This window comes from Platalea leucorodia (genome assembly GCF_965183815.1).
Source record: "Platalea leucorodia genome assembly, chromosome: 7".
NCBI classification, from domain to species: Eukaryota; Metazoa; Chordata; class Aves; order Pelecaniformes; family Threskiornithidae; genus Platalea; species Platalea leucorodia.
Genome location: NC_138829.1, coordinates 17,447,185 through 17,468,904, shown reverse-complemented (window position 1 = coordinate 17,468,904; position 21,720 = coordinate 17,447,185). Strand labels below are relative to the sequence as shown.

Genomic DNA, 21,720 nt, shown 5'->3' with positions numbered 1-21,720 from the left:
ACTCCTAAGTAAATATTTATTGGAAATGAGATTTTTTTTTTTTTTTTTTGTGCCAAGGGCAGCTACCTTGCCCTATACGCTACCTGAGATGGAGATAACTTCATCTGGAGACACGCAGTTTTGCCCAGCCCTAAGCTCTGAAGGTCAGGGTCAGGGCAAGGGAGCTGCAGGGAGCACCACTTGTGCTCAGCCATGCTACCCAGCCTACTGGACTCTACCAAAGTGTAAAAATCTCATCTTTTTATTTCTACACAGTAGAGACCCCACCAATCACTATTCAGAAACCAACGAGTCCTCTTGGCCTCATTAATAGAGTACCTTTCATTCGTGTAAGAATGGTGAATTTTAGCTCTATATTGAATGGTAATCTTTCAGACACAGTGTCTCCTCACAACCTAATTCTCTCTGTATCTCTGTTAAGGAGTGCCTAATACATCAAGATCTGAAAAGTACTTAATGTAGACTTCAGCACTTGAAAAAGCTGTCTAAAATGTGTGTGCCATCACTGTGAGTGCCCAAACATGATACTGAACAAGTGCAACTGTTGTAACATATATAAACAGTAAACCAAAGCACAGTCCCAAATGTCTCAAAGAACAGCAAATAACAGAAGAGAGCAACCCCGTAACATTAACCAGTAACAAATCAAAGCAGTCTCAAACCATAAGTCTCAGTCTTCTTGTAAAGATGTATTTCAATTTCCTGGGATTCTTCCAAAGGAAGATAAGTGCTGTGAAGCTGGCTGACCAGCATTCATGGCTGGATGAACTGTTTAGATGCATGGTTTGATCAGCCAGCCAGGAGAATGCCTGCTCTATGCCTCTGCTGCACCTTGCAGGACTTCTTACTGTCTGCTTAGGAAGGGGCGGCACAGTTCCCTGGATCCTGAGGAGCTGAGGAACTGTGTAAGTAAAACAGTATAAGCACGGCCGTCCCCAGCTGTGCTGCTTTCAGATGTACTTTATTATCTACTGGGATCACATAGCCATGGTCATGCAGCTAGGTTCCCTGCACAGTATCTACTTCCTCACTCTTTTTTTTTTCTTTTCAGAATACAGCTGAACTCTGCATGCTCATTTTAGATATAGCCAAAGTTTGTTGTTATGTACTTTGGTTTCGAATTTGTATTTTTTCGTACTAGAGTACCAGTTGCTGCTGTCCCCTGGAGCACTTGTATAGGTCAGGTGAGGCTTGATGGAGCAGGCTGTTCTCTTTTGCCAGCCACAAAACTACTGCATTTGAATTAAATGAAGGTATAAGCTAGAATGCTTGATTGCACAAAAGCAGTCTTTCAGGAAAAAAGAGCGAGATGCTCACAGTTCTCCAAGGCTGTTAGGCTGTTGGCTGTTCTGTACTGCACCTTTAGTTACACAGCTGAGCAGCATTAAGCATTTACCCTTCTGTTAATTTTGTTTTCATCCATGTAATGTTATCTGAGGATGCAGATAAATGCTGATGAAACTATTTTCCACCCACGTGTAGTCATGCAGAGCAGGTAGAAGTCAGTGATCGCAGGGCCAGCTGGCTTTAATGTTTGCTGTCCCCAAACATGCATAATTGCCATAGGCAAACACTTTGGAGAGAAGAGGTCCATGGCCATGAGAAGCTGTTTTACCAGATACATCTTGCTAGCTTATTGCCAGGTAACAACACAAGTGCTAAAACATCTCCTGAGGTGTGTTATGGCCTGCCTTGGGTATTTACTTTCCTGACCCTGCAGCTCAGACACTTGCTACAACATGCTAAACAAAGCTAACTTTCTGTTCTATGAAAAGCAGAGCAGAAGGGGCAATTAACATGTAACTTGTTTTTTCCCCCAAAATGAACTTAGCATCAGTTCAGAAACAGTCCCACACTCGGAGGCTTTCTTTGAGCCCTGGTTTGGTGACATCAGAAAAGGAAGCCTAGGTAGTGGAGTCTGCTGTGCAGGGAAGACACAGACCAAGTGCTTGCAGAGCAGACACAGCCACCCCACTCCAGAAGATCTACAATATCTGCATTATATATCACATATCTGATATAGACATGAACAACTCTGTATCAGCTGGCCCAAGGCTGTCTTCATGTCCTTTCTACAAAGACAGTATACTCATTGCCAAAATTCACCACTGCTTATCCCAGCACCAAACTCTAGCTGAAAGGATGCAGTCATTGTGGAGAAGCCAGAGGAGGGCTCTGGAGCAGTAGTCAGGGTTAGGTTGAAGAACCTACCTAGAGTATGTCTTGAAGACATACATGGTTGCAGTCAGATTTTCCGATGAATTTCTAGTCTTACAACAGGACTAAAAGGTCTGCCTGCCTCTGGCCTTCAAGTCAGCAAGGAAGGAGGATGCATGGATAAGCCACACTCAGCCTGGTGGTGGTTCACGTAAGAATCTTCCCTGCATTTATTTTTCCAAAAGTATTTGTCTTAGCTCTGTTATCCCATTTGACGGATCCTGCATGCTCATTTATACTGTAGATGGAGATTAATGAGACCTCTTAAGTCAGGAGCTTGTTACTCTAATGAGTCTTTAATATACAAATTACATAATTTGAGAGGTAAACATATCTATTTCAAACAATGACTATGGAAGTTACAGATGATGAATGGTATTGTCAAATTATCCAGAAGGAATGCAGATCTATGATTCTCGTTGAATGTGGATGGAACTGGGATTCCTATGTCAGTCAGGCATAATACAGCAGCAGTTCAGTTCCTGACTGCTATTAAAATAATGACTTTAGGATAACATTTCATATTTCATAGTTTTAAAATGTATTCAAGATTTTCTTTAGTTTTCTTTTAATGGTTACCTATGTAAAAAGCAGTCCCAACTAGAGAAGCACAGTGAGAAACACAACTCAGTTATAAAGAGATGTGCAAAATGGTTGTGTTTTCATTTTCATATTCCAAAGCCTTGAAGATAATATTTCAGCTCTAAAACCTCAGTAAATAAAGGACATGATCCCATTTTATTTCATTCATTAAACCCTCAAAACTTTCCTGTCCATGTATAGGATTTATTGATTCAGAGAAAAACTGTAGGATTTATGTATTTTATAGTGTTTTCTGTGTTATGTGGAAAGTAAACTTCTTACACTGGAATGGCTGGAAACAGATTTTCTAAATCCATGTTTATGAACCAAAACAAAAATGTCTTCATAATCATCTGTACTTCATGCTTACACTTGGCAGATGGTTGAAAGAAATGTTAAGGTGTTTGATATTTGCTGGCCAAGTCATGTTTTTATCCAGGAGCCCTGCTGTGACTTAGAGTGTAATTTTAAGAGTCAAACTTTGAAAACTCTAGTTATACTAGTGGAAAGTTTGTCCATGGAAAAGTCTTACTAGTCCGAAGCAGCTGTTATTTAACCTTTTTTTTTTTTTTTTTGAGTAGTAATGATTGGCTTAAAAGAGACTTTTTTAAAAACAGCAGCCTTAAAATGTTACATTAGACATGCAAACACAGGTTCTGGGTGCACTAAAATGTCTCTCACTGGCTTGCTTTGTTTTTCTCTTTAGCACACTTGCTAAAGAAACACAATTTTGCTCTTAGCTCTAATATAAACACAGTTCGTGTGCAAGGTTGTTCTGATCTGATGTATTGTGTTTATACCTTCATGGGAGACAATCGTGTTGATTTTTGTAACTGATATTAAAGAAAACTCTAGCCTCATGTTTTTGCTTGGTTATGGCTGTAAGAATTGGTGAATTTCTGTGAACAGTTACACAGTGGTTTTTCAATGAGCCGTGCCTAACAAAGTAATAAGGTTTAATTAGCCCAGCCTAATCTGACAGCTTGCTGCTGGCACACTACCTGCTAGCACAGCTGGCTAGAGATGCATGTATGCATATGAAATAAAGATCACTCCTTGCAAGTTCTCTTTGCTTTTCAAGTATTGTGTGGTAGAATTCTTGCAATTTCAAGTTGTCTTCTCGTACAAACTTTGCTTTCCCCTGTCCAATTTAAAAACAGGTCTCAGTTAATAAAATTAACATGTTCTTCATTTTGAGTTTTGATAGAGGCTGTTTTCAAGCTAAACATTGGCAATGCCTGTATGAAATTCATATTCTAGTTGTTTGGGTATGTCAAAAATTTGGATCACCCAAGAAACCACAATTCGTATGGCCAAGCTCCCAAGTCTGTAATATCTCCAACATGTACCATTGTGTCAGGGTGCAAAAGCCCTGAGTACAGCGCAGAGCTAGGCTTGTCAAGACAGCATTAAGCCTGCACAGAGATAGTCACAGGTTTAAGTTTACAGTATCTTGATTTATACTTTAAAAATGAGACCTTTTCTTTTGTTCACATGTTGATGCTCATAGTACAAGTACGAGATCAGGAAATTGCCTTACATGGATTTCCAAACCTAAAACTCTAAGCCAAGGTTTCCTCATTTTTTCTACAAACAGTCTAACCTACAGTCACAATCAATGATGACCGCTGGATAGCGAGAGGACAAGAACTAAACCTATATTCAACAGCCCTGGCTAGTGTGGCCTCCCTGTGCTTCCCAGCAAAATTCAGAAGGGCTTTGTGAACATCCTGCAAATTAAGCGGGCAAATTTCATAGGAACAGGGATTGGACAGCAGAAGTGTGAAGGGAGGTCCCTGGTGCAGTGACTCCCTGCAGCAATTGCATCTGAGGAAACCCAGCCCAGGGACTGGAAAGAGACCTAGTGGAGAGCAGAGCACTGGAAATACCAGAAAGAGACTGAAGTAGAAAAGAGAGAGAGAGAGGTGTACTGTGCTCCTCTAACAAAACACATGCATCCATTCAGTAATAAAATCTTGTTCAAATTCTGTCCGGCTCTGTTGTCCAAAGGTTTCTTGCAGCAACCTTATAATCAATCAATATGGCAGAGAAATATTAAGACTTGGGGATCATAATCAGACATTAAAACATTATACTTCTGAAACTGTCCCTCTGCACAACATATTTTACTTTTAAACAAACATAGTCAACAAACGGGCCAGTGTGTTTTCCCTGCAGGTTTTTGCCCCTGTGCAACAGAATCTTAGAATCAAAATATAGGTTGGAAGGAACCTCCAGAGGTCATGTAGTCCAACCCTCTGCTCAAAACATGCCTACTTAGATCAGGTTCCTCAGGGACATGCCTCCAAGGATGGGGATTTCACAACTTCTCTGGGCAACCTCTTCCAGTATTTAACCACTGCATGGTAAAAATGTGTTCCTAATTAGAATTTTCTACATTCAAACTGTTCATTGATCTTCTCTTCAGTTTCTGCCAGCTTCAGCATCATGCATCTCTTTGCCGTTGTCCAGAAACTTCTGGGCTGTCATTTACAGTCAGGGCATTACATTTGCTCAGCTGGACCTTGCTTAGCAGTAATTGAAAGAAAACCTCCATGGATCTCCTGGTCCTCTGTCTCTGCTAGGTGAGGTCTTTGTGTAGCCAACTCCACATGGATGCTTTGCCCCTCCTGCCAGGAGAGCAAAGGCAGTAGAAAGGCTCGAAGGAGAGAATAAAATGTTCTCGTCGCCTTCCTCTGCCATGACCTGCTTGTAAAACCTAAATGTGAAGTCAGCATTGCTGGTGGCTACCTTGAGATGAGCCAGGTTTCAACTACATTGCTGCTTTCCAGGAGATGTTTAGGTAATTTACAGCTCTCAAGCTGTACTATTCACTGGGGTGACCAGTTAATATGTGGGAGTGAAACCTAATCACACAGTGGACTTCTTGTTTGCTGGCTGTCATTTACTACAAGATAGTGAGGAATGGAATTGACATCTGAGTAAGAAAGCATCATGAAAATTACCTATCTCTCCACAGAATGCCATCAATATTTGTTACAGAGGTTAATTTTATGCTAGTTCAGATCTATGACTGAACTCAAAGACCAGCATGCAAACAATGAGAAAAAAGGGGTTTAATTAATGTCTTTGAAGTAGTTTCTAAAGAAAGACTGGAACACCCATTAAATCCACAGAGTGCCAAAAATAATTCCTCATTTTTGCCCACAGAAATGAGATACAAGGCTTAGGTCTCAGTGGTTAGTTCAGTGTTGCCAAGCTCCATGAATACTGAAGTGTTTAGAGAGGCTGTTTTCCCCTTAAACTTCTCTTGACCTTTCATCATCTTCCCCCACCCAAATTCCACCTCCATCCAAAGCACACATGTCACATCCAACTGGAGTGCTTTGGAAAGAAAACAGAGCTGGATTTCTTGGGGGATCATGGGAAGAATATTTTGGGGATCAATGTCAGTGAAAAAGAAGCATAGCCTTTACTGTTAAAAAATGGAAAGATGGGACATATCACACCCCTCCTACTCCCTCTGAACTGATTTGTTCTCTTAATTTTGCTGTGCTGAATTAAATGAAGATGTGTGTTTGTGATGCCTTCGTTTGTACAGCAACACAACTACAGAAAGGTTGGGTTTTTTTTTTAAAGAAGCAAGAATTAAAACTGCGTGTGTTTACCCCAAATGTGTTTTTGTCCTTCTCTTTTTCTTCATTTCTTTTTAGTACAGAAAGTGAATTATTTCTTTAAGGAGCCTCCACATGTTATACTATCCAAAAACTGGCCAAAAAGTGAGTCACCTCAGATTGGAATAGCTCTGAGTTTCGTTATGATTCATAGGACTTTATTGAATAAGTTGGATGCAAATGGATCTAAACTAAAGACTGGGTTTAACTCCACTGTACCAGATCTAAAAAATCAAAAAGAGAGAGGTAACCATCACCTCATCGAGCTTGGCAGGGAGCAGGCTTTGAGCAGATACTGAGGTGGCAACTGCTGGCAGTTAGAACAGATATAAATATGTCGCAGAAGAGAAATGCCTTGCTGCAGTGCTCTAAAACTGCTACACAGCTTGGTACAGGGAGAGCCCCACATACTTCCAAAATGAGGAAGAAGGAGCAAGAAGTGATTGTGTCACATCAGCTGCCAGCTCCTACACATGAGCTTGCCTTGGAGAAAGAAGTTCAGGAAACTTGCCCCAAAAACTCAAGGATATGCAAAAACTAGCATCAAAAGCTTAAACCCAAAACCTTATATGCCAAAGAGTACATAAATAAAAGACAACGCAAATGAAAGTGTCACATAAAAATGAAACAGGAGTTGAAAGCTAACAGAAAGCAGAATCTTTATTCTGAATGTTTCCAAGTTTTAAAGCTTTAAGGACCTTATGTGGCCAGCGTGTGAGGGGCAAACCCCAGCCAAACTTTGGACTCCAAGCAATGGAGAAGCAACAGTGCGGTTGCACTTGCACAGGTCTGAGCCTGTGCCCTGTAGCTAAACAACATCTAACTGATGGAGGTGAAAAGTTCAGTGTTAAATCTTCTCCTCTACAATAATTTCCTTTGATTCTCTTTCCATTGGCATCACTTTCTGTCTTATTTATGCCAAAAGCTCTAACATGTGCTAATTAAGTTCCAGTCAAGCCTTAGAAAGACTTGAAGTCTACATTGCATGGTGGCCTGCCCAGACAGATGAGCTAATTAACCCCAGCATGCTGCCAGGCTGCTCTCACTTCCCTTTCTCATGGCAGCTGCGAGAGGGACCTCAGCTTGTGCCTCGTCCTCTCACAGCACAACATAGACATCTTGGTCACCTTGGTAATTCTCCTCTCCCTCCCCCCTGCTCCCCATGGGCTTCTGCCTTTTTTAGGGAAGAGCAGTGCTCTTCAAGACATGACATATTTCTTCAGAGAACCTCCAAGTACATTTCTATTTTCTCACCATTTCACAAGAACAGCTCTTTTCCCTGTTCTTGCTTTGCAGAGAGGTGATTCCCTTTATCACCACTGTCAAACCCACCTTTTTACACAGGTGAAATAAGAAACCGTACCATAAGTAACACGGGTAACATGGGCTCTAATACAAGTGTTATCTCACGTTCACACCACTCGCAGGATGCCCCCTTAGCCAAAGTGTCCTCTTCTGCTCTTTGTTCTATTGCTTGCACTCCACACAGTATAAGGCAAATGGATAGGAAGGTGAAAACAATCCTGGAGGCCGTAAATCAACTTCTGAGGAGGCTCTTTTCCTTTTTTTTTTTTTTTTTTTTTTTTTTTTATTGCAGGCATCTAGTGGTTTAGGTGTTTTTAAAGGTATTGTGATAAAAGTCCAAGATGTATTTTTCAATTAAGTCATAACAAACACTTGCAGGTCCATTTAAACTTGAGAAATCTCATCAGAAATGTCAAAGTCAGCTACCCGGAGGGAATGACAGATATAAAGAATGGGATGGAAAGCCAACAGCCTCAGCTAGGCATGTTTTGCTTATGGAGCCATCCATTTCTGACAGACAGTGTAAACCTATTTCTTTCCCAGCCCTTTTCCCCAGACTGAAATGGTTTACGACTGAAATTGTTTCTGACTTACGAAACTGTTTCTGACTTATGAAATTGTTTCTGGTTTATGGCAATCTCAGATTTGTGGACTTTGAAGCATGTAGCTGTTCCTGGAAAGGTGAAGTAGGAAGAGCTAGTGAGACGTTCTGACAGCTCGGTAACTTCAGCCTCTGAGGCCATAATCTAGAAGCAGTTCTCAGAAATCAAACTGGTCCTCAAGAAAAGCATACTGTGAATCTTTACCTGGAAGAAAGCTGCAACCAAAGCCTGGAACCAGCATTCCCAGGAGGGAAGATTCAAACAAGAAAGTAAAGGAGTGAAAGGCAACAGTACTTCCAGTGATCGACTTGCCTGTGTGCATCAACATCTAATTATCATAATACTGTACTATCTTCATACGTATTTTCCTAATAGGAAAGAAAGATCATGTAAGACAAAAATGACCAAACTATGTTGTGTCTGAAGAAGAGAAATACAACCCTTTGCCAAGCCTTTGCAGGAGTCAAATAACCACAGACCTTCCATTCTTCCCCGCAGGTATTTTTTCTCCTGGCCAGATGACAGAGCACAAGCTAGGAATCTAATATATAACAGAATTACCGAGTTAATATTATGACTCTCCATTAAAAAAGCTTGGAAATGTTTGTGTGAAATGCATTAATTTGTTTTGGTCTGGCTTTTGCAGTCTCTTTGCAGTCAGTGGTACAATGAAATACACTCCTTTCCAGAAAACATTTTCTAGATCCATTACAACAATGAAACTGTTGATACCTTCAAACCCCCCATTCTGAGCCCCTGCCATACCTCACATAGGTGATTATGCTGCTGGTAACCCCATCTGACATATGCCAGGGGTATGCATGTGGTATTTGGGGATACCAAGGCTCTGTGAAGGCCACAGAGAGCACTCCCTTGAGCAATACATCTCTCCTCATAAGGGCTTCCTGAGCCTAGGGGTTAGTGTAAGCAGCAGGTGATGGACGCTGGCTATGTGGATCTCAGCCACAGGACCTTCATAGCTGCCAAGTTCCTGGTGGCAATAGAAGCCAGGTTTTTGGCACAGAATGATCACCAAGTTCTTTGAGAGCTTAGACATTTGCATAGTATTGCCCAGGAACATCTGTTAATTACTAATTGTGTGACAATTGCTAGACTCTCTGAATACATAATGAAATACATGACATCTGATTTTGAGAAACTGGACACCCCCAAGTGATGGGTCTGTTAAATGAATGGCGCTATTTTCCTGCAGGGATAACTATTTTCCCATTAAGATGATGTGCGTGCACTGATCAAGGATGAACAGCAGGAAAGGCATGCTGTCATTAAGGGGATACTCTTAGCCCACCATCCCTGAAGTATCATGGGGTCAATCCCCACCAGAACTTTATAAACCTTGCTAAGTTTTTTCTGTGTCATTATGTCCTAAGAGTGACATGCAGAAAAAACCAGTATCATACAGTACAAGAACATAATAGGTTATTCAGTATCAAGACAATGCTAACAAGATGTGACTGATTAGTTGTTATATATTAGAAAACAAATTAAAAGGTGATTACTTTGCGAAGGACCTGAATTATGGTAAGATTCTGTGATATCTCCCTTTTAATGAGGATACATTGGCATTAGAACTATGTGCCTCAGCTTTGCCAGGAATTTCTCTCATTAAGCAGCCTGTGCCTTCTACCATTGTCAAAATATGGGTTCTTATTTGTGCTTATGTTTAACAGAGCATTAGTAGGTCTTTCCAGCAGAATATGCAATTTGCTTTTCAGCCCATGACCTTTAAGGCTGTTACATGTTATGTGCCTTAATTTTCTTCCTAGCAGATGCTGCACAGCACTGGGAACAATGACAGACCTGCACATTGGCGGTAACCACTGGCTGTTTGAAATATGTTATTTTCCTTGATTTACTTCAAGCATATTATTTCCCTCTCTGCCCCCACACCCTTATACACTTTGCTTCTTTTTGCTTCTTCCTTCTTTTATGATCTTTAGCACTACTCAAAATTGCTGCTAGTTTTCTTCCAATGTCTTTTGAACTTCATGTAGTTTGTAGGTAAGGGTTAAATCTATCTCCACCATGGATTAATCCTGGTTTCTGAGCTCCTTATTTATGCTTTTAGACTTTGTTTCTGTAGGTAACTTCTTCCTAGTTATGACAACAAATACACAGTTTACTACTATTCCCACAATGCTTGTTTTCTTTTTCTCCTTATTTCAGATAGCTGTTCAGTGTGTGCTGTTCCAAAGCTTCTGCTGTGCTGGCAATTCTTCTTCTGCTGTTAACCTAAAATAGCCTTTACAGAAGACTGCTTTCAGCCATGCCATCACAGATTTCTCGTAGGGTTCACATAGGCCGCGCTGAGGCTGCAGCTCCTGCGTGCGCATGGTTGCATGCACACCTACATAAGATTTGTGTGTAGGCTTCAGTGCAGGCTGGGTTAGAAGATGTCCTTTGCACTTTGTCCCTCAGGTGGTGCATCAGGTCAGCTCCATCCTCCAGCAACGTCACTGCATTGAAGTGGCACACCACAGTACTTGCACACAGCAGCAGAAACTCTTGACTGGCTAGGAGGAAAGTCCTTCCTCTGTTACAGAGAGGCTTCTTGGTCATGAGATTTACAGTCAGCAAACAAACCAAAAACCAAAAATCCAAGAAAGAAGAAGCAAAAAACCAGCAGACTGAAAGAAGAAACACTGTCCTCAACAAACCATGACTGCACTGGATTTGTGACAACCTTAAGGCTGACAGTTTTGGGGGGGTTGTGCAATCCTTCTGTACTCATTATTTATCACAGAAATTTGCTGTCTGCTGCACATTTCCAGTGAGGGGCATTCCCTGATTTTTGTCAAAATAGAAAGAAACCCAAGGCAAGGCACATGTATATGGTCCCTACTCCCATTTGACGCCGATTCCCTACCAACAATAGTTTCTTGATTTTTTTTGGTTATTCAGTTCTTACTTCAGCTTGATTTTTCTCCACCCACTTTCAAATAAGTTAAGCAACAAGGTTACCTCTCAAAGTGAGATTTGATTGGCAAAATATCGTTTAGATATTTTTTCCCTACTGACAAACACAGACTATTGATCTGAGGTCCATGAGGAACAACAAACATAAAGTCTCTTGGTATTTGCCTACAGAGTCATTTGTCATTGCAAAGCTGGACTTTGGCATACTGTCCTGAATTAGCCTTGAGATTTGCCAAAAACTTTTAAATAATCTTCTGCAGAATCAGTTTATCTGTATTATACCAAGACCAAGTCCTTATATGTTTAGAGGTAAGAAGCCAACTGTTTGTTACTAAATATTGAACAGACTAAATGCAGTTATGAGTAAGAAACTCTTGTCATTCGTTTACATGATTTTGAGGAGGGCTTTGAAAGTGAATGTCAAGTGTTACATGGCTGGCAGATAGCCATGGGAAAGTTCTTATATTCTTTATTGGTATACTAACAGCTACAATTCACTAATATTGATAGCGGTAATTTAATGTCAAAGAAAATAAAGATTCTCAAACCAATCAAGATAGTTATATTTTAGAAATAGCCACCATAATTTTTGAGTTATATTTTTCACAGACATTTTAAGAGACTAAAGTCTAAAAAGTTGCAATTTATGTTTTACTTTTTTTCTACTGGTTTGAGATATTCTATAGCAAAAGATTTAATCAATCTGTACTTTAAGCGCTTTCATTGGCTTTCTATATTTTAATAAGACAGGCTAAGGATGTTGATTTAAAAATTAAAGAAAAAATAATAAAATAATTTAAATATTTACTGATTTGTGTTTCTTTCCTGTCATAACCATGCAACTATCTAGTGTAGCTCGTATGTTAAAATCCTATCGAGTCACTATAAAACAAAGCAATAGGAATAAGTTAGACTCAAGAAACCTTAAGTGAAAAGGTACAAATGTCAAGTCACAGTATGTTTTTACTCTATAAAAGTAATCCACTGTTAATACTTAGAAAGGTGACTTCTCAAATATTACCTGCATTTTGTATGTGTGTCTATGATAGTTTAATGCAGATTAACAGTCCCTAGGAAAGCTCTGCTGTTCCTACTGAGGAAATACAAACTCTTTGGTGTTCTAATTTTTCATTCCTCCTCTTTTGCACCACAGTCTGACAAGTCTAGCTGGAAAGTGTGATAATGAAGGAGGTGTCAGTAGGAGAAAAGAGAAATGACAGTGACAACTAATCGATAAAAAGGAAACTGATGCTATGTCACGGACTGCTCCACCGTACTTTTATCTCAGGGCATTGGCAATAACAGCTATATTAGCAAAACAAAACAGAAAGTCTTTTTGCTGGTATGATTTCCTCCCTTACTAGAATAAACATTATTTGTAAAGCAAAAACAACCTTCTTGTCTTCATGAGGAGCGCTTCCACTGAGGAGGAGACAGAGGGAGGCAAACTAAAGCAGCAGAACTCATCAACCCTTTACATTGGCGTGTCCTCCAGTGTCCCAGTCACTGATCCTGCAGCTTCACACCGTACTTGGTTAAGACCCAAAGAAATTAATGGAAATTCACTCCAATATTAAGGGAATCTGCATTTAACACTAGTCATCAAAGGTTAGTGGATTAAACAGACAGGACTTACATCTCCCACCTCCTTTTCCCCGTTTCCCTTCTCCTGCTCTCCTGTACACACACTGTGGGTGTACAGCAACAGCTACATCATCTGGAGACTTTAAACCATCTCAAATACCCCACGGGAGCATGTCAGGAAGGGCGTCTTACAGAACTGGTGAAAAGGGACTTGTATTTTGTTAATGCTACAAGCTATACCCGGCTGTAGACTGGGGGGACATACCAGTGACTTTTGGACAAAGAAAAATAGTTTTTGTGTTTTAAGGGATTAATAATGTATATAAGGATAATGGTTGAAAGACGAGCACTAGTACATAGTGGTATGTACACATAAACGTTTTGCTGGATCACAGGAATTTAGCCAGCAATGTGCATAAGTCACATTGGTCCTCTGGTCAATCAGTCATTTTTCAGAGGGTTTACGATTTTCCCTATGAAGAGGACAGTGCGGGTGTATTTATCCAGAATCATCAGGAGAAAGGGCCTGTTGAATCTGATTCGAGGCGGATGAGGAAAATCACCAGATCTCCAGGTAACCTCCTTCACTGTGGCCCCCGCCGCTTCAGTGCCATTCTCATGAACATTTAGCACTGCTCTGTGGATCACCTGCAAGGACACAAAGCAAAACAGCTTCCAGCTGACAACCCGTCAAGAAGAGAACAGCCTGCCACCCTCCTTGCTCTTGCCAAAGAGAGCCCTGCCTGGGGCAAGACCGAGCAGCACCAGCCTCTGGGAAGGTCATCACCAGCCGCTCCCCTTCCCACCGCAGCGCAATCAGCCATCAGGCCACTCCTGCTACCCTCCTTCACTGCATGTGCAGAGAGCAACCCTCGAACAGCAGAGAGCCAAAGAGCACTCAAGATGACTGATGGCAAGAAACTCCAGAAGCAAAGAAACCTGGTAATTTAGCCTAGACTTAGTTTTGCCTTTGGCAACTTCATGTATTATTGTGCATTTACCCTATCATCTAGCTGAAAAAAATAACTTTTTGAAAGCATTAGAAGGGCAGGAATAACAGCCTTTTGCCCTCTGTAGGTGGAATTAGAGGATATTTTACCAAAGCCAATGTGCTACCTTTAGATAATTTTGTCTGACAGCCAAAAGAACATTTAATTATATGTATGTCTTACTCCCCGTTCTTGAACCATGTATGTTTAACCCCTTGTAAGAATGTTTGGCTTCAGGTTTAGGAAAGATAGGGCTTGCTTTGCCTTCAGACTCGCAGCTGGTGATGACTGAGTGATGCTTCAGAGAGACTGGGATAAGCTTTTCATGGGATGTTAATGTCAGGCTCCTGGGAACAGACAAATCCTGTGGTCGCTGTGTTTCACGGGCTGACTTACTTTTGAAACCATCAGTCCAGGCTCCTCAGTAATCCCTGACAGATCAGCTTGTTCAGTGAACAGATCAATCATACCCACTTGTTTGACTATCCTTTTCACATCATAGGTACCAGAAATAGAAAATTTTGGAATGTGCAGATGTATTTTTCTGTAACAAATAACACAAATAAGGACAAATTGTCATCCAGGTAACACTCCTCAGTGGCTTTGGTGTAGTGACACTTTGTATTTATTTTTCTAAATGTTAAAAGTCTGCTCTCAGAGTTCAGATAGCACTTCTGACCAGGTTAGCTATCTAACATGGAGGGTTGGAGCAGAATGAGCCCATGTTATCCTCTGCTTCCACAGTGGGGTTCAAGGAGTGGGGTGCAAGACATAACTAGAGCAACTCTGTGGCAAACAGAGCTACTACTGCCAGGTAACATGTTTTTTTCAAAAGATCATAGCTAGCCATCCTAAGGCAGTTTGAATATACAACAGGGCCTGGGCCACCACAGAAATAGCTGCATTAATGGTGAATGAATAAAATTTCTGCTTTTACATGCAATGCCCTCAACACCCTAACACCCAATACCTCAAAAATAGCTACTCCATTGTAGTTTCACAATGCCCATATGAAACAAGGGTCTGTTAACTTCATCATGGTGGTTGAGTCAGGAACTTAACCCAGGATGGATCCCAATTTCAGTGCCCTATTTTTTCACTACCCACAGGTCTTTTTCATTTTCCAACTAAGAAAAGGAAAGTCCTACACAGAGAGGGACTATTAAGTGAATAGAGTTCAGAAAAATAACGTGGCCTTTAATGTTTTGTGTTGGTGAGATAAACACTACTAATCTATAACATGGTCACCTCTTACCTCAGCAAAACCACTTACCTGTCTTGGAGGAACTTTTCCCATTTAGACACAGTCCTTTTTAATAGAGCATCTTCCACCTGCTTCATCTTCCCTTCATCAGGCAAAATAAATAATGCTGCAGCATTTCCATTGTAAGGTATCTGAACCAGCCAACAGGACAGCTCTTCATCAAAGTAATTTCTGTAGTAACCCTTTCGATACATCATGTCAACTTTTACAGACGTTTTCTGATCCACAAAAAAATCCTCCTGTTTTGTATATGAAGTACTGAAGGGTTTCTCCCAATGGGCTTATGACAAAAAGAAAAATAGTTCAGTGGAATACAAAGAGGAATGGTCATGGTGAATACAACAGGTTCTAGTCCCACATTCCTCTGATTAGAACAAATATATTTTTCAAGTTACTGCACCCCCAGGTGTTACAGCATTGTAGCTCTTTTTTTTTTTTTCAAGTGCTTGAAGACAATAAAATACAGATATTACTGAAAATGCCATCTTTTTCCAGAGCATGAGTCTATCATCACATTAAAGAATTTACCAAACTCAACAAAGATATTTATTAAAAAAGTCCAGCCTTTCAGTCAACCAGGTGAGGACACAAACATTTATACTGACAACAAATATACATAGTTTTATAGGAATATTTTCCAGATACTGAACATTGTTTCCTCCATTTAAAATATTTAAACTACAGTTTATTTCTCTTAGGTTTTCATTCCCTGTGACAAGCAGTAAGCATCTAAGTTGCAGCCTTCACACCCTTTGGTATTTCTTACCTTTAAAGAAGACATAGTTAACAAGAACCATTGCAGTGAGAGGATCAAGGTTTTCCACTAGTTTAATAATTTTCCCATTTGTCTTTTCCTCAATATAACTGTTGATCTGATTCTCAGCACCAGAGGAGTTGTTAAAGTCACTAGAAAAGACTTCAGATTCATAAAAGCTTTTGACATCATCCAAGAACTTCTGTAGTGGTTTTAGTGTCTCTTCTATGAAAAGGGCATTGCCCAGGCTCAGCTGGAGCTCACTGTCTGAACGATTCAGCATGTGGAGGAGTTGGCAAAAACCTTCATGTATTTCCTGCTCCTGAGTCTTTCCCAGGTTAAAGGCAAGCCCTTCCAGAATCTGCGTCAGCGTTGCTGACTTGGCACCGAGTGCCAGCATTGCAAAGGAAGCAGAGATGCTTATGGGTGAAAAGAAAATATTTTGATCGGTTGCTTCAGATGCGACCAGCTTGTAAAATGAAAATGCAAAGTCAGCATTGCTGGGAACTAGTTTGACAAAGGCTTTGTTCTTAACTGGATAAACTTCCCTGTGAGAACTGCGTCCTGGGTAATATGTCCCTTTAGGATCATCCTGCTTATTGCGGTAACGAGGACGCTGATGACACTGGGTAACAGTATACAAACCAGCCACCAATAAACACAAGGAGAAAGTGGGCTTCATTTTCTTTTTAACTGTTTCTGGAAAAGAGATAGACATACAAAACATGGCATGGAAATTAATGTCTTTATGCTGTGTGCTCCTGCCGAGTAAAATGAGGCTCTTAAAACACACCTGTTCTCCAAAATCCCACACTTGGATATTTCACATTCCTGATGCATGCCAGTGATCCCCTGAAAGAATATGCCTCTTGATACACTATTTGTATAATCAAGTACTCTCTCAAAAGAGGTAACTTTGATCATATTAACTTTTAAAAAAGAGGGTAGGACTGAATATTTTAAAATTTGCTAATAACTGGAAACTTGTGACCTTTCCCCCAGAGTAACTGGTAGAAATTGGTTTTGTACTCAGTACTGCAGCGTGGCTACTGCAGCCCTGTTAGTCTTCCTCAATTCACCAAATAATTAGAGAATTAAATCCATGTTAAACAAAAATGTGATATAAACACAGATCATACTGTCTAGGACCAAAATCATAAAATACAGTTTCTTCAAAAACAAAATATTGGATCACTATGGTAGCAAAGTCTATAGGTATCTCTTTTGTTTCTAAAACAAATTTTTATTTAATTGTGTGAAGTATCTTCTTCACTAGCAGCTAATTCTTGCTGGCTTTTGGCATATTTTGATTTTTTGCATAACAGGTACATCCCTTCGTTTACATGTAAAAAGGTGCCCTTCCCAGGCAACAACATAATCCCCCCCAAATGAAAAGTCCAAACAATCCAAGGGAAAACTAAAAGGGTACTTACAGTGCTACAAAAAGGGTCTTGCTGTGTATATCTGGTCTTATCTGCTCCTTCTTCTCTTCAGTACTATTGAACAGGATTAAGCAGAGTGCCCCTGTTAATCATTAATTAGTTCAAATAAAAATTGCCAGCGAGGATGCACAGAAAGCCGTAACGATGCTAGATATTCTCGACAGTTTGTCCAACCCACACACAAGCTAACAGTGCTGGGTGGTGGGGCTGCGGACGAGAGGGAGTGGAGCAGGGACTGTATCTCCTGCTGCTTCCATGCTTGTGGATTGACATGAGAAGCCTGCTGCTGTGGGTGCCTGGCAGGAGAGCCATACCCTTCGTGGCTGGAGCTGAACGCTGTGACTTCGTTTGAAGGCCACCCCTTGCCTGGGTCTGGCTGCAGGGGAGGAAGCCGCCAGCACAGCTCACCAGGGAGTGCAGCCTCCCTGCCAGGCCATCCCTCTTAGCTTGGTCCTGGCGGGGCGATAAATGGGACGGGGACACTGCCAAAGTCGCAACCTCTCTGTCAGGATTTCAAAACAGGCTAAGCCATGTTCGGATTTAGAAAGCCCTTCTGCCTTACTGTATAACTCAGTCACAACCTTTGACATCACGTTTAATGGTTTTGGGTCTTTTCCTAAGGGGAGCAGACTGCAGGTGATTGGTGAGCCGTCTCTAGATTTCTTTAGAGAACAACATATGACATTACCACCCTAGTGAGACATTTCCAGTCAATACAGCTGTTCATTCATTGCTGTTGGCCATTGCCTGTGACTGGGTTGGGGAGTTGGTGAAGAGTTTTCTCCTGGCTTTTTAGAAAATACACGACAAAAACATCACCACTAAGAAACACCAATTAGAATCATAGAATCATAGAATGCTTTGGGATGGAAGGGACCTTTAAAGGTCATCTAGTCCATCCCCCCTGCAACTGGCAGGGACATCTACAACTAGATCGGGTTGCTCAGAGCCCCATCCAGGCTGTCCTTGAATGTTTCCAAGGACAGGACATCTACCACCTCTCTGGGAATCCTGTGCCGATGGTTCATTACCCTCATTGTAAAAAATGTCTTCCTTATATCTAGTCTGAATCTACCCTCTTTTAGTTTAAAACCATTACCCCTTGTCCTATTGCTATTGCCCTTGCTAAAAAGTCTGTCCCCATCTTTCTTATAAGCCCCCTTTAAGTATTGAAAGGCTGCAATAAGATCTCCCCGCAGCCTTCTCTTCTCCAGCCAATTCCTCATCCACCGAACAGTCCACTGATCAAATCCATATCTCTCCAATTTTGAGAGAAGGATGTTGTGGGGGACCATGTCAAAGGCCTTACAGAAGTCCAGATAGATGACATCTGTAGCTCTTCCCTTGTCCACTGATGTAGTCACTCCATCGTAGAAGGCCACTAGGTTGGTCAGGCAGGACTTGCCCTTGGTGAAGCCGTGATGGCTGTCTCGGATCACCTCCCTGTCCTCCATGTGCCTTAGCATAGCTTCTGGGAGGATCTGTTCCATGATCTTCCCAGACACAGAGGTGAGGCTGACAGGTCAGTAGTTCCCAGGGTCCTCCTTTTTACCCTTTTTAAAAATGGTTGCAATATTTCCCTTTTTCCAATCCCCAGGAACTTCACCTGACTGCCATGACTTTTCAAATATCATGGAGAGTGGCTTAGCAACTACATCAGCCAATTCCCTCAGGACTCTGGGATGCAATTCCCTCAGGACTCTGGGATGCATTCCCTCAGGACTCTGGGATGCACTTACATTGGATGGTTGACTGACTGCAAAGTGAGACATGTGGCCAGCAAATACCTTGTTTCTTCAGGTTAGTCTTCTGTACCATATGCAACTGAAAAGGACGCCGACAGCACACGAAACAGGCTGCCAATTCACCTTTCAGCCAGTGCTAAAGAGGACATGCTGCCATCACTGGATGTATTCAGGGCTGAATATCATATACGGACAGACCACTCAAGGACAAACTAAGGCAGGAAATGAGTTTTTTAACAGATCTGGCTGCCCCTGTGGCACTCCTCTCCATTGTATAGGATGGTTTTGTCATTCCACTCAGCAGTGATAGTATCATTCCCATAATATAGATGTGAGACAAACAATCTCCATCCTGTTGATTCCACATTGCCTGAACACCCCAAGAGGCTGATGGCAACAATCAGATTTTGAAGTGAGGGTAATATCCAAAATCCGTAAATCACTGAACCATTGACAAGTAACTACGAGTGGATTACGAACTGTCAAAAAAAGAGCCAGCAATGCATGTGGTCATTAGTCTATCATAGCTTATAAAACAGTGAATAAGATTTACAGGATGGAAAACAGGAACTTAAGTATTTCCAGTCTAGCAAGCTCTGTAAACTCATACCAATAATCCTAAATCTTCATTAATAATAGAGATCAGCTTGTCTATTAGCAGTGAGCCAGAAAGGAGATAAATGGAGGGATGGACTGAAGGATGACTCCTTTTTAAGTGGAGATACGTGCAAGGACACTGATACCAGTTCCGATGGTCTTAGCTCATCCTGGCACTGCAATAATGTTGAGATTTTTAAGCTGTAGTCCAACCTCAGGAGCTGTAAGGGAACTCTGAAAGGCAATCAATCAAGAAACACAAGCCAGTATATGTCCCCTTGGATTCATTCCTTTCACCATTGCATTTATCCTTGGAACACCAAAACAAAGCTGTGCCCTGTAAGATGCATGTTACTGAATGTCACTGGTATCCACTTCTAGGAGGATCTTTAAACTCTGCTATGCAGCTGATGATGCTCACCCATACCTAGTTTTCTATCAAAGTGAAAGACATTGGGATGGCACCACAGCTGAGAGGGACAATGCAGGGCCTGCCTGAAATGCTCCCCTGCCACAACCAAAGCTTCGGGGAAGAAATGGTTGCAGCTCTGAGGATTAAGCAACCATCTTACAGAGTGGAGAAAGGGAAAGTGGGGATGAGAGCTGGTGGGTAAGTGCCTGGAGAAGGCAATGAGGAGGAAAGAGAGGGCAGGTGTTAGTACAGGACAGAAACACAGGAGCTATTAGAATATATCCAGTCCCAGAACTGAGACAAGAGACCAGGACTTCCGAGTGTCTCTACAGCTGTGTCATTAAATAGATGGCAAAACATGTCATGCCTATTCCCATTGTTACAGCCATTTTTATTACATCAAGGCTGGACAGTATTAATTCTGGTATTTCCTAAAGACTGAATATTTGGCCTTACAACCACAATACTCTGCTAATGTCCTTGTTTGGGATATAACAGACAATTTTCTACCCTCATTCTCAGTCTGTTACCAGAACCCCACAGCTGCAATGAAAGGCTGTAGTATATCTTACCTTTAAAGAAAAACATAGATATACATAACCTCTGCTGAGAACCAAATTTCTTTCTACTTTGCTCATTATTCCTTGTTATTTCCTTCACTTTCTAACCAAAGGTATATTTATCAGCCTCAGAGGTTCTGGAAGCTGGGTCTGTTTCAAGCTACCTTCTGAGGCTATCTAAAACCACATAAAGCAGGAAATGTTTATGTTGCTTGCAATAGCAAAACCACATTTATTGTGCTCTATAGCTTGGAGAACATCATGGGACTATGATTTACAGCTTGACTACATCAGGGGACAGCAACTCAGTGATGCCATGTTGCCCAGCATGGGCATAATCCATCCAGACGGCTTCCTTTTCCAGGTTCCACTATGCCAAAAAAATAGATGTATAAAAGATAATGCACATAATTCCTTCCTCACCCTCCAAGACAGTCAACGCTTATTCTTTTCTGTTTCCTGGGGTTTCTTGCTTTTATAGCTTTACATGTTATTTCCTTTTGTTATCTAATTTTCTACCTCGCCAAGATATTAGAGGGAGAGATTAAAAAAAAAAAAATCCCCCACTAATTGAAAATTTTGATGTGCTGGAAAAACGGAGCATACTGTCTCAGCAATTTTAAACTTCGGGTTTTTAATACTGACAACTCGTATATGGTTTCCTAGAATGTCACTAACTGGTCTTGTTGACAATAAGTTCTCCTAAAGGACTGTCATGGTTTAACCCCAGCCGGCAACTAAGCACCACACAGCCGCTCACTCACTCCTCCCAGTGGGGTGGGGGAGAGAATTGGAAGGGTAAAAGTGTGAAAACTCATAGGTTGAGATAAAGACAGCTTAATAGGTAAAGAAAAAGCCGCACACACAAGCAAAACAAAATAAGGAATTTATTCACTACTTCTCATCGGCAGGCAGGTGTTCAGCCATCTCCAGGAAAGCAGGGCTCCTTCATACCTAACTGTTACTTGGGAAGACAAGCGGCATCACTCCAAACGTCCCTCCCTTCCTTCTTCCCTCGGCTTTATATGCTGAGAATGACATCATATGGTATGGCATATCCATTTAGTCAGTCTGGGTCAGCTGTTCCAGCTGTGT

At 41.2% G+C, this 21,720-nt stretch overlaps 1 protein-coding gene across 1 annotated transcript in view; it reads right to left on the bottom strand.

Moving 5' to 3' along the window:
* The window catches only part of LOC309593782 (uncharacterized protein), a gene marked incomplete at both ends in the record, with an annotated part of 43,172 nt that overhangs the window by 6,755 nt on the left and 14,697 nt on the right, over positions 1 to 21,720 (bottom strand). The window contains 5 exon segments of the mRNA XM_082318857.1: positions 13,316 to 13,510; positions 14,248 to 14,395; positions 15,125 to 15,395; positions 15,882 to 16,584; positions 16,587 to 16,746. Coding sequence (XP_082174983.1) covers positions 13,316 to 13,510; positions 14,248 to 14,395; positions 15,125 to 15,395; positions 15,882 to 16,584; positions 16,587 to 16,746 — 1,477 coding nt within the window.